Source organism: Thalia democratica, chromosome 9, assembly GCF_965202585.1.
Source record: "Thalia democratica chromosome 9, ktThaDemo2.hap1.1, whole genome shotgun sequence".
NCBI classification, from domain to species: domain Eukaryota; kingdom Metazoa; phylum Chordata; class Thaliacea; order Salpida; family Salpidae; genus Thalia; species Thalia democratica.
In genome coordinates this window covers 25,641,387-25,663,209 of record NC_139173.1, presented here as the reverse complement: position 1 = coordinate 25,663,209, position 21,823 = coordinate 25,641,387, and the positions used below count along the sequence as shown (strand labels likewise).

General features: G+C 34.8%; 13 protein-coding genes across 13 annotated transcripts; all 13 read left to right on the top strand.

Annotated features, from left to right (window-relative positions):
* The first annotated feature begins 53 nt into the window (after window positions 1-53).
* On the top strand, window positions 54-413 carry LOC145844968 (histone H2B 1/2-like). Its single transcript, XM_082952387.1, has one exon. It carries the CDS (start codon window positions 54-56, stop codon window positions 411-413), a length of 360 nt encoding a protein of 119 aa, XP_082808513.1.
* Window positions 414-5,093: 4,680 nt separating this feature from the next.
* On the top strand, window positions 5,094-5,504 carry LOC145844357 (histone H3). Its single transcript, XM_082951751.1, has one exon. It carries the CDS (start codon window positions 5,094-5,096, stop codon window positions 5,502-5,504), a length of 411 nt encoding a protein of 136 aa, XP_082807877.1.
* A 188-nt stretch (window positions 5,505-5,692) lies between these two features.
* On the top strand, window positions 5,693-6,004 carry LOC145844967 (histone H4-like). Its single transcript, XM_082952386.1, has one exon. It carries the CDS (start codon window positions 5,693-5,695, stop codon window positions 6,002-6,004), a length of 312 nt encoding a protein of 103 aa, XP_082808512.1.
* A 182-nt stretch (window positions 6,005-6,186) lies between these two features.
* Window positions 6,187-6,567, top strand: LOC145844966 (histone H2A). Its single transcript, XM_082952385.1, has one exon. The coding sequence runs from the start codon at window positions 6,187-6,189 to the stop codon at window positions 6,565-6,567; it is 381 nt and encodes a 126-aa protein (XP_082808511.1).
* Window positions 6,568-6,732: 165 nt separating this feature from the next.
* Window positions 6,733-7,092, top strand: LOC145844965 (histone H2B 1/2-like). Its single transcript, XM_082952384.1, has one exon. The coding sequence runs from the start codon at window positions 6,733-6,735 to the stop codon at window positions 7,090-7,092; it is 360 nt and encodes a 119-aa protein (XP_082808510.1).
* A 4,678-nt stretch (window positions 7,093-11,770) lies between these two features.
* Window positions 11,771-12,181, top strand: LOC145844318 (histone H3). Its single transcript, XM_082951708.1, has one exon. It carries the CDS (start codon window positions 11,771-11,773, stop codon window positions 12,179-12,181), a length of 411 nt encoding a protein of 136 aa, XP_082807834.1.
* Window positions 12,182-12,369: 188 nt separating this feature from the next.
* Window positions 12,370-12,681, top strand: LOC145844964 (histone H4-like). The gene has a single exon (XM_082952383.1). The coding sequence runs from the start codon at window positions 12,370-12,372 to the stop codon at window positions 12,679-12,681; it is 312 nt and encodes a 103-aa protein (XP_082808509.1).
* A 182-nt stretch (window positions 12,682-12,863) lies between these two features.
* On the top strand, window positions 12,864-13,244 carry LOC145844963 (histone H2A). Its single transcript, XM_082952382.1, has one exon. It carries the CDS (start codon window positions 12,864-12,866, stop codon window positions 13,242-13,244), a length of 381 nt encoding a protein of 126 aa, XP_082808508.1.
* A 165-nt stretch (window positions 13,245-13,409) lies between these two features.
* On the top strand, window positions 13,410-13,769 carry LOC145844962 (histone H2B 1/2-like). The gene has a single exon (XM_082952380.1). The coding sequence runs from the start codon at window positions 13,410-13,412 to the stop codon at window positions 13,767-13,769; it is 360 nt and encodes a 119-aa protein (XP_082808506.1).
* A 4,678-nt stretch (window positions 13,770-18,447) lies between these two features.
* Window positions 18,448-18,858, top strand: LOC145844249 (histone H3). Its single transcript, XM_082951625.1, has one exon. It carries the CDS (start codon window positions 18,448-18,450, stop codon window positions 18,856-18,858), a length of 411 nt encoding a protein of 136 aa, XP_082807751.1.
* Window positions 18,859-19,046: 188 nt separating this feature from the next.
* LOC145844961 (histone H4-like) lies at window positions 19,047-19,358 on the top strand. The gene has a single exon (XM_082952379.1). It carries the CDS (start codon window positions 19,047-19,049, stop codon window positions 19,356-19,358), a length of 312 nt encoding a protein of 103 aa, XP_082808505.1.
* A 182-nt stretch (window positions 19,359-19,540) lies between these two features.
* Window positions 19,541-19,921, top strand: LOC145844960 (histone H2A). Its single transcript, XM_082952378.1, has one exon. The coding sequence runs from the start codon at window positions 19,541-19,543 to the stop codon at window positions 19,919-19,921; it is 381 nt and encodes a 126-aa protein (XP_082808504.1).
* A 165-nt stretch (window positions 19,922-20,086) lies between these two features.
* LOC145844959 (histone H2B 1/2-like) lies at window positions 20,087-20,446 on the top strand. Its single transcript, XM_082952377.1, has one exon. It carries the CDS (start codon window positions 20,087-20,089, stop codon window positions 20,444-20,446), a length of 360 nt encoding a protein of 119 aa, XP_082808503.1.
* The last annotated feature ends 1,377 nt before the right edge of the window (window positions 20,447-21,823 follow it).

Sequence of the window (21,823 nt, the reverse complement as noted above, 5' to 3'; positions counted from 1 at the left end):
GCATAATTTTACAGCATATAAACCGGCGCCGAGACAGAAGTCCACACATCATCATGACAGCAACCAAAGGCGCGAAGAAGTCAGTAGCCAAGACCGCTCCGGTCGACGGCAAGAAGAAGCGAAGGAGGAGGAACAAAGAAAGCTTTGGCATCTATGTGTACAAAGTTTTGAAGCAAGTGCACCCCGACACCGGAATTTCCAGCAAGGCAATGGGAATCATGAACTCGTTTGTCAACGACATCTTCGAGCGCATTGCAGCAGAGGCTTCACGTTTGGCTCATTACAACAAGAGGTCAACTGTTAGCAGCCGCGAAATTCAAACTGCTGTCAGGCTCTTACTCCCCGGCGAGTTGTCAAAGCACGCAGTTTCAGAAGGAACTAAAGCTGTTACCAAATACACCAGCTCAAAATAAACGCTCAACAACCGGTCCTTTTTAGGACCACCATTAGAATAGAACCAGCTGTTCATGCTCACTTAAAGTACAAGAATATAAGCTTAGTACAAATAAGTTCTTATTTGTGTAAATTAAAAATTCAAATACTTAAATAAACCCACTATTTTTATTGTTTTAAATGCTTTATAAATTTGTAACTCGTTATGTTGTATAAAAAGCATTGCATTAGTCTAATATGATAAAAACAGTAGTAGTGCTTGTAATCAAATGCTTTGTAAAAGAGGTTTAGCTAACTTGATTATGTTGTCCGTAAGATTTTTCATCTGAATACGTTTTATACAAAAGACTTTCTTTTATTCATTTGTTGAAGTTCTGTTAAAAAGTTCAATAAATAAGTGCTTACAAAAAAGTATCATCTTATTAAACAAAAATTCATATCACTTATAACAAGCAAAGTCTTAGTTTTGACTTTATTTTAAGTTGTTGTTGTTGATTATTAGTAACACAACCGAGCTTTAACTTTTTGAACATGTTCTTCTTATCAATTTAATTGCAATTGAAGACATGTAACACGTTTAAAAAAGTTACGAATACATTACTTATTATTATTACTTACATTACTTATTAATACAATTAACTTATTGTTTAAACAAAACTCATTCTTATTCGTTTTATTTTGTAGACTTGTTTTAAAAACACTCAATAGATATTTGTTGTTAGTTTAATTAAAAAAACAATGATCTGTCACTACATAAAAATTTATGCTTAAATAAGACATTATATTAAATGAGACTTATATTAAACTTTACTTTGCATTGATATTAAAAATACTCAATGGTAGTTATTTAACGGAGGTTTGATTGTCAAAAGTGTATTAGTCTTATTTATCAGAATGCAAATGAAACAATAAAGATTTGTTTAAAAGTTGAACAATCAAATTAATGTAAACAACAGTGGTTGTTTAAAACAAACATACAATTGAAATAATCTTTCTCTTTACAAAGCTCATACTTGTTTTGTTGGACTCATTTTTTTCTGTGGCTATGACAAATTACGAAATGATTCAAAGGCAAAAAAGAACAGCTTGTTACCATTTTTTGTAACTCTTTTTTAAACTATGTTTGAGACAACTTAAAACGACTGTACTTGTTTGTTTTAAGCTATGTACTTTTTGAATCTAAAGATTAGGTGGATCACCAATTAATTACACAAGCTACTAATGACTACTAAACTCAACAACACAAATACACACACTTAATCAACTTTGTGGTGAAAAAGAATCAAAAAACTATTTCCCTCCAAACTATAAACTCATTATTAATTAAATACCTAGCTTGCTACAATTTCTCTACTTTACTTTTTTTTATGCAACTGTTAAGAAGGGAACTCTAGCTAGATAACTGCTCTAATCCTTACTTTATTGCTTACTATTAATGAGTGCTTAGTGAAAAGCTTTAACTAACTTGAGTGTCTTTTTCGTAGACTTTTTCCTTTTAACTTTCTTTTCAAAACAAAACTTATTCTCATTCATGCTTACTTTGTGGAAACTTTTTTAATTCAATATTTCATTTGTTTTTTAGTTTATTTAAAAAAGCTGTGCCTACGTCACTGTAAAAACTAGTTATATTTTTCAATGAAAATAGTACGCTTTAACATAAATAAAAATAAAACTTTGACTTATTAACTGAAAACGTTTTAAACTGTTAATAACAGACAATGTTTAGTGTCCTTAAAAAATACTGTTCAATTACAATTAAATTACAACTGAAACAATTTCAAAACTGATGTAACACTTAAATGTAAACAACATCGATTGTTCAAAAGAAAGAGAACACTATTAACAAGTACACAATTTACACAACAAAATATCTTAATAAAATGATGAAGTTGTATAAATAAATCTTTTATTTTACAAAGCTTACATCTACTTAGTTGATTTAAGCTTTCTGATCTTGTCAAGCATATGAAATAAACCATTTGATTAGCTGAAACATGATACAAAGAAAAGAAGTAAAAAACTTATTTGCTTGTTACTGTTATGTACGCTATACATAAGTAAACTAAAATCACTGTAACTTGTTGCTTTAAGCTGTGTAGTTTTATAAATCTAAAGAAGAAGAAAAAATTGGACAAAGCAAAACCAAAACTTTTTTAACCTTCATTTTTTCACAGCTTATTATGTGATAGTACAAGTTCCATAATAGGCAAACAACAATGTAAAACTTTGAATCAAGCAAATACTTTGTTTTATATGGTCTATAATTGAATAAGATAACAGTTACTTTGTTTCAAGTTTATATGTTATTGCTACAACAGCTATGTTCTTAACGACATCCGAGAATAAAATGTAACTTATCCTAAATAACTACATTGACAGTAAGTTAGAGATAACTAGTTACGAATTTTGAAAAGCAAAACATTTAGTCAATGAAATCAATGGTACAGAACATTATGATTAATCTAGGTTGAGTAAACTAGGAAATTACTATTAGCAGTAAAGCAGTTAAAACACATGTTTAACTTGGTAAACACTTGAATCGTAAACTTTAAAAAACAGTACTGTTGTTGTTTCAAAATATGTGTCAAGAAAGTAACAAGTTGTTCTATGTTGTTTCGACTGACTTTAAAACTTTATGAGAAGTGACAAAACAAAGTTTAAAAAAAAAACTTAGTTGCATTATTTTCCAGTTAAAAAGTTTCAAAGATAGATTGAAAGGTTATGAGTGCTGATTGTAAACAAAGCTTTATACAAACACTAAGTTTGTCAATCTTATTTCAAAACTTTTTCATTTCGATTTTCTTACTCGATTTTATTTTGTATATAATGCTGCTTAAAAAATAAACCAACCTCTTTTTTTACGTAAAATTTTTCATTCAAAAGATATCAGCTTTTGTTTAAGTTCAAATTTAGTGCTAGTGTTCATAAGCTTTTTCGACTTATTTACTTCTTTGAATTTAATTAACTTTATTTTGTTTGAAAAATTTACAACCAAATCCATTTGTTCACTTTTATCAGCACACTTTATTCGGTTGAAATCTGCAAAGTTAAAGTTCTTAGTTTGATCAAGGTTTAAGTTTAACGAGCAAAATTGCATCAGTTATTTTTTAAACTGTATAACAGCTTGAATCAGTTGTTTGAAACACTAATTGAATGTTAAACTACTTACCTGTTAAACTAGTTTTTCATATACACTGAAAAATAAAATTTTTGTTTAAATGTAGTTTACAACTTTAAACAAGTATCATCATAGTTACTGTACAGCACGTTTTTGAAAGGTTGTTTGGAAAACATTGTTGTAAGGTAAGTTACTAGTATGTGCAAGAACAAAGTTATCTAGTTGTCTGTTTAATAATAGTTTTGAGTACATTGCTTATGAGTATATTGATTATGAGTAATCATAACTAGTAAAGCTAAACAAAATGAAATCTTTTATTCCTTTGGAATTACTTTTTACACATTAGTTTAAACTGTAATTAACTTGAACATACTTGATAGAAATTACGATTAACAAAACTCCATGAAATCGAAATAATGAAATTTTGTTTAAGTTTGAGGTAAAAAAAACCTTGTGCTTTGTTAAAACTTTATTACTTTAGGTGAGCGGCAAAGGAAAACTCAGTCGGAAGTGTGTTAACATGTTTTGTTTCATTTATGTTTTTCTTAATGTATTTAGAGGTGTGCTGTAAGATACAGGCTGTTATTTCTGGACTTTTCAAACTAATGCTTTTAAAAAAATTACTTTTAGAACAAGTTAGATGTGGTTTCTTTCTTACTGGAACTTTTTCAACATTCGTAATAAGACAACTAAGTTTTTATAAGCATATATGTATTAAACAAACATGCTAATGCTTATATTAAGAAGTAAAAGGTACCTTGCAAAGCATAACTGCTCAACAGTCAATTCGTCACAGTCAGTTACTCTTGCAAGTATCGTTTTGGTCGCTTTAAAATTCATTCATCATGTCTACCACAGCAGTAGCAGCAGTACCAGCGCCAGCCGCAGCCAGGTCTTCCAAGAGACCAAGCGCCAAGAAGGCAGAGCACCCTACTTACAGGGAAATGATTAGCTCTGCCCTTGGAGCAATGAAGGAACGAAAAGGTACATCCCGCCAGAAGATACAAAAGTATATCGCGGACACCTACAAGCTTGACCTCACAGCTTCCAATTCTCACTTGAAGAGAGCACTTACCAGCGGCGTGACCAAAGGTGCTTTTCTCCAGACTACTGGAAAAGGCGCTTCTGGCTCGTTCAAGCTTGCTCCAATGCCAGCTGCTGGGCCCAAGAAGAGGACAAAGAAAGTAGCTAAAAAGCCAGCAGCAAAGAAGGCCCCAGCTAAAAAACCAAAAAAGAAGTGTGCTCCCAAGAAGGCTGCAAAAAAACCAGCAGCCAAAAAGCGACCTGCTAAAAAGTGCGCTCCTAAGAAGGCAGCATCTAAAAAAGCTGCAAGCAAGAAGAAGAAAGTAACCAAGAAGAAGCCGGCAGCCAAAAAAGCATCCAAGAAGAAGAGCTGCAAAAAATAAGTTGTTCTTTTACCCAAGGTCCTTTTCAGGACCACTCAAACAAAATATAACTCAAAATGCATAAAACAATGCTAAGTTGAAAATATGCAAATTAGACTACACAGCGGAATCGCTCGCGTCCGTGTCTATGCGAACAGTATATAAACTGTCTTGCAACAAACAGTTTTAACATCAAAATGGCTCGTACCAAGCAAACCGCTCGTAAGTCAACCGGAGGCAAGGCTCCAAGGAAACAGCTCGCCACCAAGGCCGCTCGCAAGAGCGCACCCGCTACCGGAGGTGTGAAGAAGCCTCATCGCTACAGGCCCGGCACAGTTGCTCTGAGAGAAATCAGACGCTACCAGAAGTCAACTGAGCTTCTTTTGCGCAAGTTGCCTTTCCAGCGTCTGGTACGCGAAATAGCTCAAGACTTCAAAACTGACTTGAGGTTCCAAAGCAGTGCCGTTATGGCTTTGCAAGAAGCAAGCGAGGCGTACCTCGTTGGTTTGTTCGAAGATACTAACCTTTGCGCGATCCACGCCAAGCGTGTGACAATCATGCCCAAAGACATCCAGCTCGCCAGGAGAATGCGTGGCGAAAGAGCTTAAGCGTTAGCTAAAACCGGTCCTTTTCAGGGCCACCTTAAAACTTTGACAGTGAGAAAAACTTAACCAAACGAAAAAATGTAAGTTAAGAGACTTTTTGGAGTATGCAAATTAGTTAGTAGTAACCGTACGCATCCGTAACAGCTTGTATATAAACTCGACGCACTGACGAAATAAGTACATTCAACAACATGTCTGGACGCGGCAAAGGAGGTAAAGGCTTGGGAAAGGGAGGCGCTAAGCGCCATCGCAAAGTACTTCGCGATAACATCCAAGGCATCACGAAGCCGGCAATCCGCCGTTTGGCTCGCCGAGGCGGAGTTAAGCGAATCTCGGGACTGATTTACGAAGAAACGAGAGGCGTCATGAAAGTTTTCTTGGAAAATGTTATTCGCGATGCAGTAACATACACAGAGCACGCCAAGCGCAAGACCGTCACAGCACTCGACGTCGTGTACGCACTCAAGCGTCAAGGAAGAACCTTGTACGGCTTCGGTGGCTAATCGCTTTTAGCAAACCCGGTCCTTTTTAGGACCACCTAATTCAATATAAAAGTTTTACAACACTTTTGACAAGATTAAGCATTAGCTATGACATATGCAAATTAGTTTTTCGTTCGACGCGGTTAGGTATGAGTTGTATATTGAGCTGTGCAAGCTATCATCACAATCATTCGAACAACAAAATGTCAGGACGTGGTAAAGGATCAAAACTCAAATCTAAGCCGAAGAGCAGGTCTTCCCGTGCAGGACTGCAGTTTCCAGTCGGTCGCGTGCACCGCCTGTTGCGCACCGGCAACTACAGCCAAAGAGTCGGAGCTGGTGCTCCAGTTTATCTGGCTGCCGTTCTCGAGTACTTGAGCGCAGAAGTGCTCGAGCTTGCCGGTAACGCTGCTCGTGACAACAAGAAAAGCAGGATCATTCCTCGCCATTTGCAACTAGCTATTCGCAACGACGAAGAGTTGAACAAACTTCTCGGAGGCGTCACAATTGCTCAAGGTGGTGTTCTTCCAAACATCCAGGCAGTACTATTGCCTAAGAAGACCGCTTCAAAAAAGTCAGCCTAAGTTAGAAAAAAACCAGGTCCTTTTCAGGACCACCAAAAATATTTACAACAAACGAGAGAATTGTGAAGTGAGAGAAACCAGCTATCGTTCGCGTACGGAACTATGCTAATTTGCATAATTTTACAGCATATAAACCGGCGCCGAGACAGAAGTCCACACATCATCATGACAGCAACCAAAGGCGCGAAGAAGTCAGTAGCCAAGACCGCTCCGGTCGACGGCAAGAAGAAGCGAAGGAGGAGGAACAAAGAAAGCTTTGGCATCTATGTGTACAAAGTTTTGAAGCAAGTGCACCCCGACACCGGAATTTCCAGCAAGGCGATGGGAATCATGAACTCTTTTGTCAACGACATCTTCGAGCGCATTGCAGCAGAGGCTTCACGTTTGGCTCATTACAACAAGAGGTCAACTGTTAGCAGCCGCGAAATTCAAACTGCTGTCAGGCTCTTACTCCCCGGCGAGTTGTCAAAGCACGCAGTTTCAGAAGGAACTAAAGCTGTTACCAAATACACCAGCTCAAAATAAACGCTCAACAACCGGTCCTTTTTAGGACCACCATTAGAATAGAACCAGCTGTTCATGCTCACTTAAAGTACAAGAATATAAGCTTAGTACAAATAAGTTCTTATTTGTGTAAATTAAAAATTCAAATACTTAAATAAACACACTATTTTTATTGTTTTAAATGCTTTATAAATTTGTAACTCGTTATGTTGTATAAAAAGCATTGCATTAGTCTAATATGATAAAAACAGTAGTAGTGCTTGTAATCAAATGCTTTGTAAAAGAGGTTTAGCTAACTTGATTATGTTGTCCGTAAGATTTTTCATCTGAATACGTTTTATACAAAAGACTTTCTTTTATTCATTTGTTGAAGTTCTGTTAAAAAGTTCAATAAATAAGTGCTTACAAAAAAGTATCATCTTATTAAACAAAAATTCATATCACTTATAACAAGCAAAGTCTTAGTTTTGACTTTATTTTAAGTTGTTGTTGTTGATTATTAGTAACACAACCGAGCTTTAACTTTTTGAACATGTTCTTCTTATCAATTTAATTGCAATTGAAGACATGTAACACGTTTAAAAAAGTTACGAATACATTACTTATTATTATTACTTACATTACTTATTAATACAATTAACTTATTGTTTAAACAAAACTCATTCTTATTCGTTTTATTTTGTAGACTTGTTTTAAAAACACTCAATAGATATTTGTTGTTAGTTTAATTAAAAAAACAATGATCTGTCACTACATAAAAATTTATGCTTAAATAAGACATTATATTAAATGAGACTTATATTAAACTTTACTTTGCATTGATATTAAAAATACTCAATGGTAGTTATTTAACGGAGGTTTGATTGTCAAAAGTGTATTAGTCTTATTTATCAGAATGCAAATGAAACAATAAAGATCTGTTTAAAAGTTGAACAATCAAATTAATGTAAACAACAGTGGTTGTTTAAAACAAACATACAATTGAAATAATCTTTCTCTTTACAAAGCTCATACTTGTTTTGTTGGACTCATTTTTTTCTGTGGCTATGACAAATTACGAAATGATTCAAAGGCAAAAAAGAACAGCTTGTTACCATTTTTTGTAACTCTTTTTTAAACTATGTTTGAGACAACTTAAAACGACTGTACTTGTTTGTTTTAAGCTATGTACTTTTTGAATCTAAAGATTAGGTGGATCACCAATTAATTACACAAGCTACTAATGACTACTAAACTCAACAACACAAATACACACACTTAATCAACTTTGTGGTGAAAAAGAATCAAAAAACTATTTCCCTCCAAACTATAAACTCATTATTAATTAAATACCTAGCTTGCTACAATTTCTCTACTTTACTTTTTTTATGCAACTGTTAAGAAGGGAACTCTAGCTAGATAACTGCTCTAATCCTTACTTTATTGCTTACTATTAATGAGTGCTTAGTGAAAAGCTTTAACTAACTTGAGTGTCTTTTTCGTAGACTTTTTCCTTTTAACTTTCTTTTCAAAACAAAACTTATTCTCATTCATGCTTACTTTGTGGAAACTTTTTTAATTCAATATTTCATTTGTTTTTTAGTTTATTTAAAAAAGCTGTGCCTACGTCACTGTAAAAACTAGTTATATTTTTCAATGAAAATAGTACGCTTTAACATAAATAAAAATAAAACTTTGACTTATTAACTGAAAACGTTTTAAACTGTTAATAACAGACAATGTTTAGTGTCCTTAAAAAATACTGTTCAATTACAATTAAATTACAACTGAAACAATTTCAAAACTGATGTAACACTTAAATGTAAACAACATCGATTGTTCAAAAGAAAGAGAACACTATTAACAAGTACACAATTTACACAACAAAATATCTTAATAAAATGATGAAGTTGTATAAATAAATCTTTTATTTTACAAAGCTTACATCTACTTAGTTGATTTAAGCTTTCTGATCTTGTCAAGCATATGAAATAAACCATTTGATTAGCTGAAACATGATACAAAGAAAAGAAGTAAAAAACTTATTTGCTTGTTACTGTTATGTACGCTATACATAAGTAAACTAAAATCACTGTAACTTGTTGCTTTAAGCTGTGTAGTTTTATAAATCTAAAGAAGAAGAAAAAATTGGACAAAGCAAAACCAAAACTTTTTTAACCTTCATTTTTTCACAGCTTATTATGTGATAGTACAAGTTCCATAATAGGCAAACAACAATGTAAAACTTTGAATCAAGCAAATACTTTGTTTTATATGGTCTATAATTGAATAAGATAACAGTTACTTTGTTTCAAGTTTATATGTTATTGCTACAACAGCTATGTTCTTAACGACATCCGAGAATAAAATGTAACTTATCCTAAATAACTACATTGACAGTAAGTTAGAGATAACTAGTTACGAATTTTGAAAAGCAAAACATTTAGTCAATGAAATCAATGGTACAGAACATTATGATTAATCTAGGTTGAGTAAACTAGGAAATTACTATTAGCAGTAAAGCAGTTAAAACACATGTTTAACTTGGTAAACACTTGAATCGTAAACTTTAAAAAACAGTACTGTTGTTGTTTCAAAATATGTGTCAAGAAAGTAACAAGTTGTTCTATGTTGTTTCGACTGACTTTAAAACTTTATGAGAAGTGACAAAACAAAGTTTAAAAAAAAAACTTAGTTGCATTATTTTCCAGTTAAAAAGTTTCAAAGATAGATTGAAAGGTTATGAGTGCTGATTGTAAACAAAGCTTTATACAAACACTAAGTTTGTCAATCTTATTTCAAAACTTTTTCATTTCGATTTTCTTACTCGATTTTATTTTGTATATAATGCTGCTTAAAAAATAAACCAACCTCTTTTTTTACGTAAAATTTTTCATTCAAAAGATATCAGCTTTTGTTTAAGTTCAAATTTAGTGCTAGTGTTCATAAGCTTTTTCGACTTATTTACTTCTTTGAATTTAATTAACTTTATTTTGTTTGAAAAATTTACAACCAAATCCATTTGTTCACTTTTATCAGCACACTTTATTCGGTTGAAATCTGCAAAGTTAAAGTTCTTAGTTTGATCAAGGTTTAAGTTTAACGAGCAAAATTGCATCAGTTATTTTTTAAACTGTATAACAGCTTGAATCAGTTGTTTGAAACACTAATTGAATGTTAAACTACTTACCTGTTAAACTAGTTTTTCATATACACTGAAAAATAAAATTTTTGTTTAAATGTAGTTTACAACTTTAAACAAGTATCATCATAGTTACTGTACAGCACGTTTTTGAAAGGTTGTTTGGAAAACATTGTTGTAAGGTAAGTTACTAGTATGTGCAAGAACAAAGTTATCTAGTTGTCTGTTTAATAATAGTTTTGAGTACATTGCTTATGAGTATATTGATTATGAGTAATCATAACTAGTAAAGCTAAACAAAATGAAATCTTTTATTCCTTTGGAATTACTTTTTACACATTAGTTTAAACTGTAATTAACTTGAACATACTTGATAGAAATTACGATTAACAAAACTCCATGAAATCGAAATAATGAAATTTTGTTTAAGTTTGAGGTAAAAAAAACCTTGTGCTTTGTTAAAACTTTATTACTTTAGGTGAGCGGCAAAGGAAAACTCAGTCGGAAGTGTGTTAACATGTTTTGTTTCATTTATGTTTTTCTTAATGTATTTAGAGGTGTGCTGTAAGATACAGGCTGTTATTTCTGGACTTTTCAAACTAATGCTTTTAAAAAAATTACTTTTAGAACAAGTTAGATGTGGTTTCTTTCTTACTGGAACTTTTTCAACATTCGTAATAAGACAACTAAGTTTTTATAAGCATATATGTATTAAACAAACATGCTAATGCTTATATTAAGAAGTAAAAATACCTTGCAAAGCATAACTGCTCAACAGTCAATTCGTCACAGTCAGTTACTCTTGCAAGTATCGTTTTGGTCGCTTTAAAATTCATTCATCATGTCTACCACAGCAGTAGCAGCAGTACCAGCGCCAGCCGCAGCCAGGTCTTCCAAGAGACCAAGCGCCAAGAAGGCAGAGCACCCTACTTACAGGGAAATGATTAGCTCTGCCCTTGGAGCAATGAAGGAACGAAAAGGTACATCCCGCCAGAAGATACAAAAGTATATCGCGGACACCTACAAGCTTGACCTCACAGCTTCCAATTCTCACTTGAAGAGAGCACTTACCAGCGGCGTGACCAAAGGTGCTTTTCTCCAGACTACTGGAAAAGGCGCTTCTGGCTCGTTCAAGCTTGCTCCAATGCCAGCTGCTGGGCCCAAGAAGAGGACAAAGAAAGTAGCTAAAAAGCCAGCAGCAAAGAAGGCCCCAGCTAAAAAACCAAAAAAGAAGTGTGCTCCCAAGAAGGCTGCAAAAAAACCAGCAGCCAAAAAGCGACCTGCTAAAAAGTGCGCTCCTAAGAAGGCAGCATCTAAAAAAGCTGCAAGCAAGAAGAAGAAAGTAACCAAGAAGAAGCCGGCAGCCAAAAAAGCATCCAAGAAGAAGAGCTGCAAAAAATAAGTTGTTCTTTTACCCAAGGTCCTTTTCAGGACCACTCAAACAAAATATAACTCAAAATGCATAAAACAATGCTAAGTTGAAAATATGCAAATTAGACTACACAGCGGAATCGCTCGCGTCCGTGTCTATGCGAACAGTATATAAACTGTCTTGCAACAAACAGTTTTATCATCAAAATGGCTCGTACCAAGCAAACCGCTCGTAAGTCAACCGGAGGCAAGGCTCCAAGGAAACAGCTCGCCACCAAGGCCGCTCGCAAGAGCGCACCCGCTACCGGAGGTGTGAAGAAGCCTCATCGCTACAGGCCCGGCACAGTTGCTCTGAGAGAAATCAGACGCTACCAGAAGTCAACTGAGCTTCTTTTGCGCAAGTTGCCTTTCCAGCGTCTGGTACGCGAAATAGCTCAAGACTTCAAAACTGACTTGAGGTTCCAAAGCAGTGCCGTTATGGCTTTGCAAGAAGCAAGCGAGGCGTACCTCGTTGGTTTGTTCGAAGATACTAACCTTTGCGCGATCCACGCCAAGCGTGTGACAATCATGCCCAAAGACATCCAGCTCGCCAGGAGAATGCGTGGCGAAAGAGCTTAAGCGTTAGCTAAAACCGGTCCTTTTCAGGGCCACCTTAAAACTTTGACAGTGAGAAAAACTTAACCAAACGAAAAAATGTAAGTTAAAAGACTTTTTGGAGTATGCAAACTAGTTAGTAGTAACCGTACGCGTCCGTAACAGCTTGTATATAAACTCGACGCACTGACGAAATAAGTATATTCAACAACATGTCTGGACGCGGCAAAGGAGGTAAAGGCTTGGGAAAGGGAGGCGCTAAGCGCCATCGCAAAGTACTTCGCGATAACATCCAAGGCATCACGAAGCCGGCAATCCGCCGTTTGGCTCGCCGAGGCGGAGTTAAGCGAATCTCGGGACTGATTTACGAAGAAACGAGAGGCGTCATGAAAGTTTTCTTGGAAAATGTTATTCGCGATGCAGTAACATACACAGAGCACGCCAAGCGCAAGACCGTCACAGCACTCGACGTCGTGTACGCACTCAAGCGTCAAGGAAGAACCTTGTACGGCTTCGGTGGCTAATCGCTTTTAGCAAACCCGGTCCTTTTTAGGACCACCTAATTCAATATAAAAGTTTTACAACACTTTTGACAAGATTAAGCATTAGCTATGACATATGCAAATTAGTTTTTCGTTCGACGCGGTTAGGTATGAGTTGTATATTGAGCTGTGCAAGCTATCATCACAATCATTCGAACAACAAAATGTCAGGACGTGGTAAAGGATCAAAACTCAAATCTAAGCCGAAGAGCAGGTCTTCCCGTGCAGGACTGCAGTTTCCAGTCGGTCGCGTGCACCGCCTGTTGCGCACCGGCAACTACAGCCAAAGAGTCGGAGCTGGTGCTCCAGTTTATCTGGCTGCCGTTCTCGAGTACTTGAGCGCAGAAGTGCTCGAGCTTGCCGGTAACGCTGCTCGTGACAACAAGAAAAGCAGGATCATTCCTCGCCATTTGCAACTAGCTATTCGCAACGACGAAGAGTTGAACAAACTTCTCGGAGGCGTCACAATTGCTCAAGGTGGTGTTCTTCCAAACATCCAGGCAGTACTATTGCCTAAGAAGACCGCTTCAAAAAAGTCAGCCTAAGTTAGAAAAAAACCAGGTCCTTTTCAGGACCACCAAAAATATTTACAACAAACGAGAGAATTGTGAAGTGAGAGAAACCAGCTATCGTTCGCGTACGGAACTATGCTAATTTGCATAATTTTACAGCATATAAACCGGCGCCGAGACAGAAGTCCACACATCATCATGACAGCAACCAAAGGCGCGAAGAAGTCAGTAGCCAAGACCGCTCCGGTCGACGGCAAGAAGAAGCGAAGGAGGAGGAACAAAGAAAGCTTTGGCATCTATGTGTACAAAGTTTTGAAGCAAGTGCACCCCGACACCGGAATTTCCAGCAAGGCGATGGGAATCATGAACTCTTTTGTCAACGACATCTTCGAGCGCATTGCAGCAGAGGCTTCACGTTTGGCTCATTACAACAAGAGGTCAACTGTTAGCAGCCGCGAAATTCAAACTGCTGTCAGGCTCTTACTCCCCGGCGAGTTGTCAAAGCACGCAGTTTCAGAAGGAACTAAAGCTGTTACCAAATACACCAGCTCAAAATAAACGCTCAACAACCGGTCCTTTTTAGGACCACCATTAGAATAGAACCAGCTGTTCATGCTCACTTAAAGTACAAGAATATAAGCTTAGTACAAATAAGTTCTTATTTGTGTAAATTAAAAATTCAAATACTTAAATAAACACACTATTTTTATTGTTTTAAATGCTTTATAAATTTGTAACTCGTTATGTTGTATAAAAAGCATTGCATTAGTCTAATATGATAAAAACAGTAGTAGTGCTTGTAATCAAATGCTTTGTAAAAGAGGTTTAGCTAACTTGATTATGTTGTCCGTAAGATTTTTCATCTGAATACGTTTTATACAAAAGACTTTCTTTTATTCATTTGTTGAAGTTCTGTTAAAAAGTTCAATAAATAAGTGCTTACAAAAAAGTATCATCTTATTAAACAAAAATTCATATCACTTATAACAAGCAAAGTCTTAGTTTTGACTTTATTTTAAGTTGTTGTTGTTGATTATTAGTAACACAACCGAGCTTTAACTTTTTGAACATGTTCTTCTTATCAATTTAATTGCAATTGAAGACATGTAACACGTTTAAAAAAGTTACGAATACATTACTTATTATTATTACTTACATTACTTATTAATACAATTAACTTATTGTTTAAACAAAACTCATTCTTATTCGTTTTATTTTGTAGACTTGTTTTAAAAACACTCAATAGATATTTGTTGTTAGTTTAATTAAAAAAACAATGATCTGTCACTACATAAAAATTTATGCTTAAATAAGACATTATATTAAATGAGACTTATATTAAACTTTACTTTGCATTGATATTAAAAATACTCAATGGTAGTTATTTAACGGAGGTTTGATTGTCAAAAGTGTATTAGTCTTATTTATCAGAATGCAAATGAAACAATAAAGATCTGTTTAAAAGTTGAACAATCAAATTAATGTAAACAACAGTGGTTGTTTAAAACAAACATACAATTGAAATAATCTTTCTCTTTACAAAGCTCATACTTGTTTTGTTGGACTCATTTTTTTCTGTGGCTATGACAAATTACGAAATGATTCAAAGGCAAAAAAGAACAGCTTGTTACCATTTTTTGTAACTCTTTTTTAAACTATGTTTGAGACAACTTAAAACGACTGTACTTGTTTGTTTTAAGCTATGTACTTTTTGAATCTAAAGATTAGGTGGATCACCAATTAATTACACAAGCTACTAATGACTACTAAACTCAACAACACAAATACACACACTTAATCAACTTTGTGGTGAAAAAGAATCAAAAAACTATTTCCCTCCAAACTATAAACTCATTATTAATTAAATACCTAGCTTGCTACAATTTCTCTACTTTACTTTTTTTATGCAACTGTTAAGAAGGGAACTCTAGCTAGATAACTGCTCTAATCCTTACTTTATTGCTTACTATTAATGAGTGCTTAGTGAAAAGCTTTAACTAACTTGAGTGTCTTTTTCGTAGACTTTTTCCTTTTAACTTTCTTTTCAAAACAAAACTTATTCTCATTCATGCTTACTTTGTGGAAACTTTTTTAATTCAATATTTCATTTGTTTTTTAGTTTATTTAAAAAAGCTGTGCCTACGTCACTGTAAAAACTAGTTATATTTTTCAATGAAAATAGTACGCTTTAACATAAATAAAAATAAAACTTTGACTTATTAACTGAAAACGTTTTAAACTGTTAATAACAGACAATGTTTAGTGTCCTTAAAAAATACTGTTCAATTACAATTAAATTACAACTGAAACAATTTCAAAACTGATGTAACACTTAAATGTAAACAACATCGATTGTTCAAAAGAAAGAGAACACTATTAACAAGTACACAATTTACACAACAAAATATCTTAATAAAATGATGAAGTTGTATAAATAAATCTTTTATTTTACAAAGCTTACATCTACTTAGTTGATTTAAGCTTTCTGATCTTGTCAAGCATATGAAATAAACCATTTGATTAGCTGAAACATGATACAAAGAAAAGAAGTAAAAAACTTATTTGCTTGTTACTGTTATGTACGCTATACATAAGTAAACTAAAATCACTGTAACTTGTTGCTTTAAGCTGTGTAGTTTTATAAATCTAAAGAAGAAGAAAAAATTGGACAAAGCAAAACCAAAACTTTTTTAACCTTCATTTTTTCACAGCTTATTATGTGATAGTACAAGTTCCATAATAGGCAAACAACAATGTAAAACTTTGAATCAAGCAAATACTTTGTTTTATATGGTCTATAATTGAATAAGATAACAGTTACTTTGTTTCAAGTTTATATGTTATTGCTACAACAGCTATGTTCTTAACGACATCCGAGAATAAAATGTAACTTATCCTAAATAACTACATTGACAGTAAGTTAGAGATAACTAGTTACGAATTTTGAAAAGCAAAACATTTAGTCAATGAAATCAATGGTACAGAACATTATGATTAATCTAGGTTGAGTAAACTAGGAAATTACTATTAGCAGTAAAGCAGTTAAAACACATGTTTAACTTGGTAAACACTTGAATCGTAAACTTTAAAAAACAGTACTGTTGTTGTTTCAAAATATGTGTCAAGAAAGTAACAAGTTGTTCTATGTTGTTTCGACTGACTTTAAAACTTTATGAGAAGTGACAAAACAAAGTTTAAAAAAAAAACTTAGTTGCATTATTTTCCAGTTAAAAAGTTTCAAAGATAGATTGAAAGGTTATGAGTGCTGATTGTAAACAAAGCTTTATACAAACACTAAGTTTGTCAATCTTATTTCAAAACTTTTTCATTTCGATTTTCTTACTCGATTTTATTTTGTATATAATGCTGCTTAAAAAATAAACCAACCTCTTTTTTTACGTAAAATTTTTCATTCAAAAGATATCAGCTTTTGTTTAAGTTCAAATTTAGTGCTAGTGTTCATAAGCTTTTTCGACTTATTTACTTCTTTGAATTTAATTAACTTTATTTTGTTTGAAAAATTTACAACCAAATCCATTTGTTCACTTTTATCAGCACACTTTATTCGGTTGAAATCTGCAAAGTTAAAGTTCTTAGTTTGATCAAGGTTTAAGTTTAACGAGCAAAATTGCATCAGTTATTTTTTAAACTGTATAACAGCTTGAATCAGTTGTTTGAAACACTAATTGAATGTTAAACTACTTACCTGTTAAACTAGTTTTTCATATACACTGAAAAATAAAATTTTTGTTTAAATGTAGTTTACAACTTTAAACAAGTATCATCATAGTTACTGTACAGCACGTTTTTGAAAGGTTGTTTGGAAAACATTGTTGTAAGGTAAGTTACTAGTATGTGCAAGAACAAAGTTATCTAGTTGTCTGTTTAATAATAGTTTTGAGTACATTGCTTATGAGTATATTGATTATGAGTAATCATAACTAGTAAAGCTAAACAAAATGAAATCTTTTATTCCTTTGGAATTACTTTTTACACATTAGTTTAAACTGTAATTAACTTGAACATACTTGATAGAAATTACGATTAACAAAACTCCATGAAATCGAAATAATGAAATTTTGTTTAAGTTTGAGGTAAAAAAAACCTTGTGCTTTGTTAAAACTTTATTACTTTAGGTGAGCGGCAAAGGAAAACTCAGTCGGAAGTGTGTTAACATGTTTTGTTTCATTTATGTTTTTCTTAATGTATTTAGAGGTGTGCTGTAAGATACAGGCTGTTATTTCTGGACTTTTCAAACTAATGCTTTTAAAAAAATTACTTTTAGAACAAGTTAGATGTGGTTTCTTTCTTACTGGAACTTTTTCAACATTCGTAATAAGACAACTAAGTTTTTATAAGCATATATGTATTAAACAAACATGCTAATGCTTATATTAAGAAGTAAAAATACCTTGCAAAGCATAACTGCTCAACAGTCAATTCGTCACAGTCAGTTACTCTTGCAAGTATCGTTTTGGTCGCTTTAAAATTCATTCATCATGTCTACCACAGCAGTAGCAGCAGTACCAGCGCCAGCCGCAGCCAGGTCTTCCAAGAGACCAAGCGCCAAGAAGGCAGAGCACCCTACTTACAGGGAAATGATTAGCTCTGCCCTTGGAGCAATGAAGGAACGAAAAGGTACATCCCGCCAGAAGATACAAAAGTATATCGCGGACACCTACAAGCTTGACCTCACAGCTTCCAATTCTCACTTGAAGAGAGCACTTACCAGCGGCGTGACCAAAGGTGCTTTTCTCCAGACTACTGGAAAAGGCGCTTCTGGCTCGTTCAAGCTTGCTCCAATGCCAGCTGCTGGGCCCAAGAAGAGGACAAAGAAAGTAGCTAAAAAGCCAGCAGCAAAGAAGGCCCCAGCTAAAAAACCAAAAAAGAAGTGTGCTCCCAAGAAGGCTGCAAAAAAACCAGCAGCCAAAAAGCGACCTGCTAAAAAGTGCGCTCCTAAGAAGGCAGCATCTAAAAAAGCTGCAAGCAAGAAGAAGAAAGTAACCAAGAAGAAGCCGGCAGCCAAAAAAGCATCCAAGAAGAAGAGCTGCAAAAAATAAGTTGTTCTTTTACCCAAGGTCCTTTTCAGGACCACTCAAACAAAATATAACTCAAAATGCATAAAACAATGCTAAGTTGAAAATATGCAAATTAGACTACACAGCGGAATCGCTCGCGTCCGTGTCTATGCGAACAGTATATAAACTGTCTTGCAACAAACAGTTTTATCATCAAAATGGCTCGTACCAAGCAAACCGCTCGTAAGTCAACCGGAGGCAAGGCTCCAAGGAAACAGCTCGCCACCAAGGCCGCTCGCAAGAGCGCACCCGCTACCGGAGGTGTGAAGAAGCCTCATCGCTACAGGCCCGGCACAGTTGCTCTGAGAGAAATCAGACGCTACCAGAAGTCAACTGAGCTTCTTTTGCGCAAGTTGCCTTTCCAGCGTCTGGTACGCGAAATAGCTCAAGACTTCAAAACTGACTTGAGGTTCCAAAGCAGTGCCGTTATGGCTTTGCAAGAAGCAAGCGAGGCGTACCTCGTTGGTTTGTTCGAAGATACTAACCTTTGCGCGATCCACGCCAAGCGTGTGACAATCATGCCCAAAGACATCCAGCTCGCCAGGAGAATGCGTGGCGAAAGAGCTTAAGCGTTAGCTAAAACCGGTCCTTTTCAGGGCCACCTTAAAACTTTGACAGTGAGAAAAACTTAACCAAACGAAAAAATGTAAGTTAAAAGACTTTTTGGAGTATGCAAACTAGTTAGTAGTAACCGTACGCGTCCGTAACAGCTTGTATATAAACTCGACGCACTGACGAAATAAGTATATTCAACAACATGTCTGGACGCGGCAAAGGAGGTAAAGGCTTGGGAAAGGGAGGCGCTAAGCGCCATCGCAAAGTACTTCGCGATAACATCCAAGGCATCACGAAGCCGGCAATCCGCCGTTTGGCTCGCCGAGGCGGAGTTAAGCGAATCTCGGGACTGATTTACGAAGAAACGAGAGGCGTCATGAAAGTTTTCTTGGAAAATGTTATTCGCGATGCAGTAACATACACAGAGCACGCCAAGCGCAAGACCGTCACAGCACTCGACGTCGTGTACGCACTCAAGCGTCAAGGAAGAACCTTGTACGGCTTCGGTGGCTAATCGCTTTTAGCAAACCCGGTCCTTTTTAGGACCACCTAATTCAATATAAAAGTTTTACAACACTTTTGACAAGATTAAGCATTAGCTATGACATATGCAAATTAGTTTTTCGTTCGACGCGGTTAGGTATGAGTTGTATATTGAGCTGTGCAAGCTATCATCACAATCATTCGAACAACAAAATGTCAGGACGTGGTAAAGGATCAAAACTCAAATCTAAGCCGAAGAGCAGGTCTTCCCGTGCAGGACTGCAGTTTCCAGTCGGTCGCGTGCACCGCCTGTTGCGCACCGGCAACTACAGCCAAAGAGTCGGAGCTGGTGCTCCAGTTTATCTGGCTGCCGTTCTCGAGTACTTGAGCGCAGAAGTGCTCGAGCTTGCCGGTAACGCTGCTCGTGACAACAAGAAAAGCAGGATCATTCCTCGCCATTTGCAACTAGCTATTCGCAACGACGAAGAGTTGAACAAACTTCTCGGAGGCGTCACAATTGCTCAAGGTGGTGTTCTTCCAAACATCCAGGCAGTACTATTGCCTAAGAAGACCGCTTCAAAAAAGTCAGCCTAAGTTAGAAAAAAACCAGGTCCTTTTCAGGACCACCAAAAATATTTACAACAAACGAGAGAATTGTGAAGTGAGAGAAACCAGCTATCGTTCGCGTACGGAACTATGCTAATTTGCATAATTTTACAGCATATAAACCGGCGCCGAGACAGAAGTCCACACATCATCATGACAGCAACCAAAGGCGCGAAGAAGTCAGTAGCCAAGACCGCTCCGGTCGACGGCAAGAAGAAGCGAAGGAGGAGGAACAAAGAAAGCTTTGGCATCTATGTGTACAAAGTTTTGAAGCAAGTGCACCCCGACACCGGAATTTCCAGCAAGGCGATGGGAATCATGAACTCTTTTGTCAACGACATCTTCGAGCGCATTGCAGCAGAGGCTTCACGTTTGGCTCATTACAACAAGAGGTCAACTGTTAGCAGCCGCGAAATTCAAACTGCTGTCAGGCTCTTACTCCCCGGCGAGTTGTCAAAGCACGCAGTTTCAGAAGGAACTAAAGCTGTTACCAAATACACCAGCTCAAAATAAACGCTCAACAACCGGTCCTTTTTAGGACCACCATTAGAATAGAACCAGCTGTTCATGCTCACTTAAAGTACAAGAATATAAGCTTAGTACAAATAAGTTCTTATTTGTGTAAATTAAAAATTCAAATACTTAAATAAACACACTATTTTTATTGTTTTAAATGCTTTATAAATTTGTAACTCGTTATGTTGTATAAAAAGCATTGCATTAGTCTAATATGATAAAAACAGTAGTAGTGCTTGTAATCAAATGCTTTGTAAAAGAGGTTTAGCTAACTTGATTATGTCGTCCGTAAGATTTTTCATCTGAATACGTTTTATACAAAAGACTTTCTTTTATTCATTTGTTGAAGTTCTGTTAAAAAGTTCAATAAATAAGTGCTTACAAAAAAGTATCATCTTATTAAACAAAAATTCATATCACTTATAACAAGCAAAGTCTTAGTTTTGACTTTATTTTAAGTTGTTGTTGTTGATTATTAGTAACACAACCGAGCTTTAACTTTTTGAACATGTTCTTCTTATCAATTTAATTGCAATTGAAGACATGTAACACGTTTAAAAAAGTTACGAATACATTACTTATTATTATTACTTACATTACTTATTAATACAATTAACTTATTGTTTAAACAAAACTCATTCTTATTCGTTTTATTTTGTAGACTTGTTTTAAAAACACTCAATAGATATTTGTTGTTAGTTTAATTAAAAAAACAATGATCTGTCACTACATAAAAATTTATGCTTAAATAAGACATTATATTAAATGAGACTTATATTAAACTTTACTTTGCATTGATATTAAAAATACTCAATGGTAGTTATTTAACGGAGGTTTGATTGTCAAAAGTGTATTAGTCTTATTTATCAGAATGCAAATGAAACAATAAAGATCTGTTTAAAAGTTGAACAATCAAATTAATGTAAACAACAGTGGTTGTTTAAAACAAACATACAATTGAAATAATCTTTCTCTTTACAAAGCTCATACTTGTTTTGTTGGACTCATTTTTTTCTGTGGCTATGACAAATTACGAAATGATTCAAAGGCAAAAAAGAACAGCTTGTTACCATTTTTTGTAACTCTTTTTTAAACTATGTTTGAGACAACTTAAAACGACTGTACTTGTTTGTTTTAAGCTATGTACTTTTTGAATCTAAAGATTAGGTGGATCACCAATTAATTACACAAGCTACTAATGACTACTAAACTCAACAACACAAATACACACACTTAATCAACTTTGTGGTGAAAAAGAATCAAAAAACTATTTCCCTCCAAACTATAAACTCATTATTAATTAAATACCTAGCTTGCTACAATTTCTCTACTTTACTTTTTTTTATGCAACTGTTAAGAAGGGAACTCTAGCTA